A 9,264-nucleotide genomic window follows, 5' to 3' on the forward strand; every position below is an offset into this window, starting at 1 on the left:
CGATGGCGAGAGAGGCTCGGCATTATCATGTATAGAGTCACTTCGCCGCTACACAATTATGGAATTATTCCTATGATGACGCGTTGCGCCAGGAGGAGATGGCATCCGTCGGAGCTTTGGAGGTCCCACGCTTTTTTGCGGCACGATTATGCACCGATGCTCGCGCATGGTTGTCTGCCAAGCTAGAGCTCGCTAAAAGGTAACATTTTCACCCGTGCATTCTAAGCGAAATGCGGATCGTGCTCACGCTCCATCGATGTGGCGCAAAACCTGCTCAATTTCATGCATGAACTGAACTCTGTTGGCGCCTCGCTGATCGCACGCGGAGATAGCGAACAGACTGGGTAAAGTCATTCGCTTTCGCCGATGTGGCCCAATGCGAACTTTCAAGAATGTAGACTTTGGCGAGGTCGTGCTGCGGAAATATTCATCAAAAGGAAATGCGACAGACCGCATCTCAGCCAGTGATCAAGTTTTTGTGTTGACCAACTCAGTACTCGCAAGAGGCACTCGCGATGGCTTCTGCGGCAGGCGTGCAATCCTCAGAGGTCAAGACTCCAAGCCCTCTCATGACAGATCTCAAATCGGTTGAACAGAGAAGCATCATTAAACCACCATACAGCGCGTTGTCACTCGGCCGACGACGATTAATCCTCACAACAATAACTGTTGCTGGCCTACTAGGACCTTTGGCAGGCAACATCTACCTTCCCGCACTGCCGGTCCTTCAAAATGCCTTCGGAGTCGGCGAAACAGCTATCAATGCTACCGTGACGGCTTTCATGGTCGTCTTCGCATTTGCGGTACGTTCCTGACGGCACGCTGCATGTTTGCATTCCACTCCGAGGAGGCTGACTCACCCCTCGCGCTCAACACAAATTACTGAACCTCTCGCAGCCTTTGATCTGGGCCAGCTATGCAGATGTCGGTGGTCGACGACCATTGTATATCTTGTCGCTTGCTATTTTCATCGTAGCAAATACTTTAATCGCCGCAGTACCTGCCAGGTTTGGAGCCCTCGTTGTCTTGCGCCTCGTGCAAGCTTTCGGGTCGGCTGCTGTGGTGTCGATGGGTGCGGGCACGGTCGCCGATGTACGTTCTGGAATATCATGGTGCCGTGATCTTTCTTGCTGATTGTTCGCAGGTGACAGAGCCGAAACATCGCGGGAAGGTCATGTCGTACTTCCTCCTCGGCCCACAGCTTGGTCCTGTCGTGGGCCCCGTTTTGGGCGGAGCTCTTGGCGGAGAAGCTTCATGGAGATGGATATTTGGATTCCTTGGTCAGTACTCGCTATCGACTAGCGAAACCCGAGACACTGACAACGCAAGCAACGTCCAGCCCTTTTCGGCTTCGCAATATGGCTCATGATTGTTTTCATGCTACCGGAAACACTTCGCTATCGTATGGGCAATTGCCAAAGATTCTCAGAGACATCTTGGATACTTCTTCCGCCTCGATTTTCATACACGCCGGTAGATGAAAAGCAACGAGGTCCTGCACCACCAAAACCGTCAATCAAGGGCTACTGGATGCTTTTCTCATACCCTCCGATCGGGATCGTGTCAATTAACACTGCAATGCTTTACTCGACCTACTTTTGCATCGCCGTTCAGCTACCTACCACGCTTACCAAGGTTTATCACTGGAGTATACCCGCAGTGGGTGCAGCGTACCTGGCTATCGGAATTGCGATGATTGCTGGATCCATTATCGGTGGGCACGCAAATGACTGGCGCCGCGCGACACTCCTGAAACTTTCCGCAGATGACAAGGTAGAGCCGGAAAGCCGTTTGGTTGATCAGATATGGGGTGTCCTCGTCTGTGTGGCAGGCACACTTCTGTACGGCTGGTTTGCTGATCGTGCCATTCATCCTGCCGGCTTGCTTGTCGCCACCTTCCTTGGTAAGCCTGCCTGACTTATTTGGGTATAAGCACGCTAACGACTCACATAGCTGGGTTTGGAATGAGTTGGATCTTCGTGTCAACCACTGCATTTTTATCCGAGTGTGTCCCGCAACAAGCGGCTGGAGCTTTTGCATTGGGGAATATGCTGCGAAGCCCCGCGGCGGGAGTAGCAGCAGTACTCGTACCTGTTCTAGTCTCATCGATGGGGATAGGCTGGTTCTTTACCGGGTGGGCTATCTTCGACCTGATCGTCGTCGGTGGAGCCGTGATCGGTAAGTGGCTACGGTCACACATTCTAAAATTCATCTGACGGCTGAGCTACAGTTTTGAACATTTTCGGTCCGCGATGGCGAAAAGAAAGGAACGAGAAGGCGAGACTAAGGGCGTCTGTTCAGAATGCTACAAAGTAAAGCATACCGACCGCAATTTTCTCTGACGCGACAGCGGAAATTTGAGCCACCAACCGACGTAAACCAGTCACAGCACTCGGGTTGAGACCTGTGGAAATCGCTGTTACATAAAGAATATTTCGCCTCGTGCGCATGGTCAAAACTTCGTCTTTGTTTGATGACCATTGCCCCCGATTGTAGGGTCCGCGGGGCCAATCGACGATGATTAGTTTCGTGAATTGCTGTCAACCGGCGCAGAAGCGCAGGGCAAATCGCGGCCGGTCAGGCGCCCGAGGAGGCGGCACGCACGGGATATGGCGTCCACCAACAGACACAAATTGGGCGCAAACTTGCTCCGTCAATCCTTTCCAAAGTTATAATTAATTCTTGGCGTCTCCACTACTTTTGGTTACTCTGTGGACGCGCAATGTGAGCGAAATGGTTTGTAGCCTATTATGGGGAGGGCTCGCTTGTACAAAACTCATCTCCATCTTCTGTAGACGCAGCGCATTCGGGCGAACTCCGGCCAACCACATTCTTGGTCACGCAATTGGAGTCGTTCGCTAATCATCATGAGTCATCCAGCGCGGGCGCAGCGCTAACGAGATTTACATTTTGGGCTCGGGGCAGCCTACTAGAGTTCGAAAAGATCCCGACGATAGGCAGGACCCTGCATGCGATCTGTTGGATTGACGTGGGATGACACAGCCAATCACTTGTGCCTATTCTAGAAACCAACGTGTTCTATACACAAGGCGGATCTAATGCTGCAGGCGTTTGAGCAAGTTTGCGCGGATTTAGGATCTCCATGGCGTCGGATTACTACACAACAATGTCATTTTGTGCCACGCTCCTTGGTCCTGCAACTACGGATCTCGCGACAGCACGTGGAACTCACGTGTGACTCCACCAGGGCCTCCATGCCTCTGCATTAAAACAATCGATCTCGCAGCTCCTGTAAAGCATTTTCGTGGTCAAATCACGTTGCGGTAAGGCACGATGAGCCAACCAACCTCTGAGCTGCCGCGTCTTGCGCTCAAGGACGAGACAGTCACCTCTGTACACTCTGACTCCGATCCCGAACAAAATACCAGCCAGAGCGAGATCGAGGAGGGCGAGCAAGTACTCAGCACACGCAAGGCCTTGTGGGCATGGATCATTTTATGCTTCTCGGTGAGCTCAAGCTGACACGCGACGAATCACTGTCCCTGCTAATATCAGCGTCCTGGTTTCAGACTGGTCCGACGAATGGCATGGTCAATCAATACGTAACAGCGAGCATTCAAGCCGCTGCGAACGCTGTTGGACGAGTGCCAGGCACCGATAAACCTTGCGCCACGCGCGGCAACATTCAATGCGTTGTGAAGTTCGGCGGGACTGATATCGATTATCTCAGCTACCTGTGAGTGTGTGAGGTTTACCGTTTTCTGCCCCGCGTTCTAACAATCGCCAATCAGTCTTTATTTGCGGGCTATCAGTCGCGCCGTGGAAGGAGTCGTCTCGATCTTCACCGCGGGCCTCGCAGACTTCTCCGGTTACCGCAAAACAATGATGATGCTCTCAATTTACCTATTTGGCGCAGTAGCCCTCCCTTTTGCTGGACTCACGACCAAGTCATATCCATATTTGAACGCGCTCTCCACACTCTACGTCATCATCAATGCTGTCAGCGGGCTCTACACCGTGACTGAAGCTTCATACATCCCGATATTCATGCGTACGGCAGGTCTGGAGCGTGAACGACAGCGTCTCGATGACGCCCCTCGTCCCAGCGCATCTCTGCTCAAAGGCAGCAAAGTTAGTGTCCTTGGGCTGGTTGCAGGGAATGTTGGCGCACTGGTCGCTCTGCTCATTGGTGTCATCATCACCTATACTCGTGGGAACTTCGTGCAGGCTGGATATTTCAAGTCGGTATACCCGCCAAGCGGATGGAAAAACGTTGACTGATTTGACTTAGCTTCCTTTTGGCAATCACGATTGGAGGATGCCTGACAAGTATGTCCTTGGCGCGCCCTCCATGGTTTTGATATACTGACAATTCGTAGTACTGTTTGGCGCCGTGGGCCATTACATGCTTCCAAGCATACCAGGTCGGAAGCGCCCGGATGGCGTCAATCTTCTCCTACTACCGTGCATCATGTGTAAGTTTTATTCATAAGTTTCATTTGTCTATGCATTCGTTTCACTTCCAACACTAACAATCTCAGGGTACAAAATGTTCCGATCACTCCTTCAATACCCCGAAGCATTCAAGCTGTGCATCGGCTGGGTGCTTTGGAATACTGGCTACAGCAACTTCCTACAGCTTCTCGGCGCATTGTTCTTCGAATCGACAGGTCTTGATCGCGGAAGCGGTACATACACAGTGTACTCCTTCATGCTGGTAGTCTTCGCTTGCGTGGGCTCACTCAGCTGGCTCTTCGCCTTTCCCTACACCCGTCTGCATATCAAGACCTGGGCATACTGCTTCCTAGTCGTCAACATCATTTGTGTCTTCTGGGGATGCCTAGGCATCAGCAAGAACGTTCCGATTGGATACAAGTACCAGGCCGAGTTCTGGGTGGCCATCTTCTTGTTCATGAGCACGAGCAGCGCCCTCCGCTCGCTTAACCGCGTCATGTTCGCCTCGATCATCCCTCGAGGCTCGGAGGCGCTATTCTTCGGGCTGGAGATTACGTTGGATCTTGCGACCGGCTGGGTCAATCCGTTGGTCCAGGCGGTGATCCAGAACAGGACAGGCAACTTGCGATACCCTATGTTGCCAAATCTCTTCGTAATGCTTGTCGCATTAGGTCTGTATCTTCTTTGCAATGTCGACAAGGGAATGGAAGATGCGAGAAAGCCACTTCACCTGAAGTTTGCTTGGGACGTGGAGGAGCCCACACGGCGAGAGGAGCCGAGCGTGCGATCGTAGACTTCGAATACGAAACGTTGCTTTGTTGCCTTGAAGACAGTCAATCTCCATTTTCTTATCTTATTCTAAAATGAGACTACTAATGAGGTCCGAATTTGAAGACCTCTGAATATTTAGGTGTATGTAAAGTCGTCCAAACGTTCAGAATCCCTTGCGCCTGACTAATTCACGGCTGTGTCCCATTAGCTCGAGCTGACCTGCTGATCAAGTTACCTCGCTCTATCTCCGCTCCGGGACCTCGCCAAACTTGCCTGACTCCCGGAGTCTGCGGCCTAGCTGACGGTCGCCTAGCTCAGCTGTGTCCTCTACCGCATTTTCGAGCGATTCTTCGTGGACGTGTGTATCGACCAGGTCAAACTGTCCGTCAGGTGCGAATCCACAGCTTCTTGTTGCGGCCCTGCACGTCCGACCGACCGCTCCTGATCAAGCTCCGAAAGCCGACCTACTGGCGATATCAGGGAGTCTGGAAGGGTCTGCTCTGCTTCATCGTCCGAACTGCCGCTAAATGATGCGCGGTTCAGCTCCGGCACTAGCTTACTACAAGGCAGCGGATCACCCTCAAAGAGTGTCTTCTCGCAATGCCGCGATGTCAGAGAGAGTGGCTTCCCGAGCCAGCGGTGCTATGAGGCGACGCCGCCCTAAAGGAAAGATTCCTCGAGCTCCGGATCTGCCTCTTGCTCCAGGATTTCCGGGGCGACCGTTTGCAGAGCGTGGTGGTTGTCAGCTAATCGGCAGTGCTCGAGATTGACAATGCAAAAGCGACCCTCCAGGCGACGTGCGACTATACGCTGCTCTCTGATCTTATCAAGATCGCAAATATGTTCAACTCCCGCGAGGCTGCCTCTACCTCACTCCTGAGACCCCGTCAGAGCTTAGCTGGGCGTGGCCGGCTCTAACTATTTACATAGAAGGTCCGCGATTCAATCACCTCACTGAGGACGATTGGCTGGGTTAACAACGTTCAGACGGTCTCGCACGAGGATACTTGTGACCTTCGCATCGCAGGCCTCTGCAAGCTCTCGGCAAAAAAGGACGGGCCGTGTCAAGCACTGCTGCAGGGCCTTCTCCTCGACCCTTCGCTTGAATAGCGGGAAGTTATGGGCGTGGAGTTCAACAAATACCACCTTGTCGACAACGCAGCAGAGAACGCGAAAGGCTAGGGCTTCCTCAAGCACTCCGATAACCTGAAAGGAACCTTTCTGGATCGTGAAAAGGAGTTACCCCAACGCGTCCTCATGTAGGCCTAGCTCTAGGAGAAATCCTACTACCGAGAGAAGACCGGCGAAGCCATGTGCTAGCTGAAGACCGTTCGCGCGAAAGCATCTCGCATGGAGCGGGTTCAAGCGGGACTGTGGACTCGAGGAATCAGAGCTCGACAAGCAGGCTGCGTACTCTTCGCTGACCGCGATGTCAGCCTACGTGCGTGGTCTCAGTGCGGCCTCTGGATACATCAAAGAACGAAAGAGCGAGCATCGCGCTATAAGCTGCAAATGGCACCTCTTTCTTAGGTCTGCGTCACATGGATCGACCGCGCAGGCCGAACGGCAGCGATCCACTCATCAATCGGCAGCTCTGGTCATTCCGCCGTCCAAACAAGTGCACCATTAGCCGGTGGAGCCGGTAGATCGTCAATATAGTTATGGATTTGACTGCTTCGAATCGAAACACCTCATACAAACACTTGATTTGACGGTCTCAATGGTGTTTGGCACTCTCAACGGCGTTCTCGTAGGGAAAGAGACGTATTTGGAGTCTCTGCCCGTACAAACTTCGCAGGAAAGAACTTCAGCAGGCCCAGGTTAGCCTCCAAGGGACTATCGTTATGCCGATAAGCGTCAACGGTCGTATTTCTGTAAAAACCACGATATGACGACGTAAAGATGAGGGTGCAAATGGACTTGATGATGGATGGAACGCGGAGACAGCACATCGTATAATAATGTTAGTGACAGCGGCTTTCACTCAATTCGGTTAGAATGTGAGGTTGTTGCCTGATTGTGAACACCCTCTCCCGAAGACCCATCCTCAGCTCGTTCTATTGGACTCGGTTCACGCCCAGCACGTCGTCTTGACTTTTTCTGACTCGTCGGCTTTTCTTCATTTAGTGTGCTGGGCTTCAAATCCGTGCAGAGACCTTGACGAGTCTCCATGCATCCTCCTGGCTCACGGCGAGTCTTCGGGCGTATACTCGCCGCCGTTCAGGTGATATCCCCCTCCATGGTGGTCAGGAGTGACACGCCCACACTTTCCATTGCTAGAATCGCGCGTATGTAAGTCATAGGCCTTACCCTCAAGAATTGTAGTTTGGATCGAACTTACAAAGCAGAAGCGCCCGGAGCAGTGATATAGTTGCTGGAAGCGATCGTATACTTGACCGCGCTCGGATCACACGCGTCTTTGTCGCGAACATTGAAGACGTAACAGATGCCGTTGCTGCCCGGGACTTTGTACGGAAAATATATGCCCCAGGCGGCTAGGCCCTGCGACATTGCAAAGTTGCAACACTCGACCCTACTTGAGAGTGAATCGGTTCGGTTGAAGTATACGCCTGATTGATCGAGGGCATAGACTTGACCGCCGTTGTTTTGCCCGTCTGACCCGTAATAGAACGCATCGAAGTCGATGCCGTTGGGGAGATGATCCACGTCTGAAGATTTGAATTAGTTCGCATGACATGCCGGCCCCCGGGAGGGTTACTAACAATTGCCAGACTCCTCCTCACATATTGCATGTTGAGTAGGTAGAACTACCCCAGTAGACGTGACTGTTTCAATGACGTAAGTGGTTCGCGTTACCGTCGCTTTGGACTGCCTTGGTGCAGTGATGCTTGAAGTATATGTAGTTTCGGTTGTCGTGGTCGCATCATTGGTAAAAGTCTTCGTGACGGTGGTAGTGATAGGCGAGTCTACGTAGACTCTCATTTCAAGCGTCTCGGTGGAAATACTTGTAAGGACTTTCAGGGTAGCTGTGTATGCGAATTCAGACGCAATCGGGGTGAATCCAGAGGGCGTCTGTGTTCATTAGCATCGAGATCGACCTTGTAGCGTTATTCATCCACACGTGCAACGTACTGGAAAGCTAACAATAGGGGCAGTCAACGTCGGAGTAACGTATGAAACAAATCCGAAGACAGGAATCGACTGGACAACAGTCTCGGTCGAGCCGTAGTAGGTTGATGGAGTAGACGCTGTCACGGTCTCGGTCATGGTAGGGTAGATGTCGACGTAGCTAGTAGGAGCGCCAAAAGTCACAGTGTCGACGATCTGATACGAGGTCGAAGTAGAACTGAAGTAGTAGGTCCATGTGCCTTTCTCCGCGGGTGCGGTCTTGGACACTAGTGCGGTCTTATGCCCTGTGGACTTGTACCCTCCTGGTGCTGCGAAGGAGTGAATCGCGCCTGCGGCAGCGGAGTTCGCTAACGCGACGACGAGAAGATGAGAAGGCTTCATTATGCAGTTATGTAATGAAGAAATTGCAGAGAGTGAAGTTGCGCCTTAAGTAAGGCCACCTCGAGGCATATATAGCATCGGTCCGTCGGTGTACGCCTGGACATTGCTAAAGCGGGGCGCGTCATTGTGAGCCCATTGGATCTGCGTTGTTCCTGCACTCACGGGTCTGTGTCTGCACGGCGCAAGCCATGTTAGTGGAGGTCGTGCATTGTGCATGACGATTCACAGCTATTACACCGCGAACACGAGGGACTTGCTTCGCGGGGAAGAAGGATCAGCCCTCAGGTGAAAGATGATTGGGTGGACTCATTGCCGATTATACTACGAGCATGACGAAGTGTTTGGTAAAATCGACGCATCGGTCCTCAAAGGAAGCACTAGGCATAGGATCTTCTACAGTATGCTGACGTGCAGTATTCGAAGAATGCCGTATGCAGGTGAAGTTTGCGCGACGTGTTGAGCGGTAGGTGCATATTGTAGCCCTAAGTCGTGTATAGGCAGTTTTTTCGCCTAGGGTTAGGGTTAGGGTTAGGGTTAGGGTTAGGGTTAGGGTTAGGGTTAGGGTTAGGGTTAGGGTTAGGGTTAGGGTTAGGGTTAGGGTTAGGG

The 9,264-nt window shown here is 52.2% G+C and overlaps 4 protein-coding genes across 4 annotated transcripts; 3 read left to right on the forward strand and 1 right to left on the reverse strand.

Moving 5' to 3' along the window:
• The first annotated feature begins 377 nt into the window (after nt 1–377).
• K489DRAFT_431793 (MFS transporter) lies at nt 378–2,454 on the forward strand. Its single transcript, XM_033608459.1, has 6 exons — nt 378–803; nt 898–1,092; nt 1,145–1,280; nt 1,340–1,903; nt 1,954–2,178; nt 2,231–2,454. Exons 1-6 carry the CDS (start codon nt 516–518, stop codon nt 2,314–2,316), a joined length of 1,494 nt encoding a protein of 497 aa, XP_033460262.1. The 5' UTR covers nt 378–515; the 3' UTR covers nt 2,317–2,454.
• A 494-nt stretch (nt 2,455–2,948) lies between these two features.
• K489DRAFT_357638 (uncharacterized protein) lies at nt 2,949–5,339 on the forward strand. Its single transcript, XM_033602562.1, has 6 exons — nt 2,949–3,468; nt 3,531–3,697; nt 3,753–4,202; nt 4,253–4,290; nt 4,341–4,436; nt 4,503–5,339. Exons 1-6 carry the CDS (start codon nt 3,295–3,297, stop codon nt 5,207–5,209), a joined length of 1,632 nt encoding a protein of 543 aa, XP_033460263.1. The 5' UTR covers nt 2,949–3,294; the 3' UTR covers nt 5,210–5,339.
• Nucleotides 5,340–6,287: 948 nt separating this feature from the next.
• Nucleotides 6,288–7,087, forward strand: K489DRAFT_227829 (uncharacterized protein). Its single transcript, XM_033599781.1, has one exon. It carries the CDS (start codon nt 6,617–6,619, stop codon nt 6,815–6,817), a length of 201 nt encoding a protein of 66 aa, XP_033460264.1. The 5' UTR covers nt 6,288–6,616; the 3' UTR covers nt 6,818–7,087.
• Nucleotides 7,088–7,372: 285 nt separating this feature from the next.
• Nucleotides 7,373–8,658, reverse strand: K489DRAFT_410275 (uncharacterized protein; the record flags this gene model as incomplete). The annotated part of the gene is made up of 4 exons (XM_033607694.1): nt 7,373–7,463; nt 7,529–7,856; nt 7,911–8,220; nt 8,281–8,658. 4 exons carry the CDS (start codon nt 8,656–8,658, stop codon nt 7,373–7,375), a joined length of 1,107 nt encoding a protein of 368 aa, XP_033460265.1.
• Between the last annotated feature and the right edge of the window lie 606 nt (nt 8,659–9,264).

This window comes from Dissoconium aciculare, assembly GCF_010015565.1.
Source record: "Dissoconium aciculare CBS 342.82 unplaced genomic scaffold K489scaffold_6, whole genome shotgun sequence".
Taxonomy (NCBI): domain Eukaryota; kingdom Fungi; phylum Ascomycota; class Dothideomycetes; order Mycosphaerellales; family Dissoconiaceae; genus Dissoconium; species Dissoconium aciculare.

What these genes read in the sequence shown, in the direction of transcription:
- K489DRAFT_431793 (XM_033608459.1), top strand. Translation starts at nt 516, where the DNA reads ATGGCTTCTGCGGCAGGCGTGCAATCCTCAGAGGTCAAGACTCCAAGC. An exon ending in ATGGATATTTGGATTCCTTG is followed by an intron (nt 1,281 to 1,339) that starts GTCAGTACTCGC and finishes AGCAACGTCCAG; the next exon opens with CCCTTTTCGGCTTCGCAATA. An exon ending in GCTTGTCGCCACCTTCCTTG is followed by an intron (nt 1,904 to 1,953) that starts GTAAGCCTGCCT and finishes CGACTCACATAG; the next exon opens with CTGGGTTTGGAATGAGTTGG.
- K489DRAFT_357638 (XM_033602562.1), top strand. Translation starts at nt 3,295, where the DNA reads ATGAGCCAACCAACCTCTGAGCTGCCGCGTCTTGCGCTCAAGGACGAG. An exon ending in GATTGGAGGATGCCTGACAA is followed by an intron (nt 4,291 to 4,340) that starts GTATGTCCTTGG and finishes GACAATTCGTAG; the next exon opens with TACTGTTTGGCGCCGTGGGC. An exon ending in CCTACTACCGTGCATCATGT is followed by an intron (nt 4,437 to 4,502) that starts GTAAGTTTTATT and finishes TAACAATCTCAG; the next exon opens with GGTACAAAATGTTCCGATCA.
- K489DRAFT_227829 (XM_033599781.1), top strand. Translation starts at nt 6,617, where the DNA reads ATGTCAGCCTACGTGCGTGGTCTCAGTGCGGCCTCTGGATACATCAAA.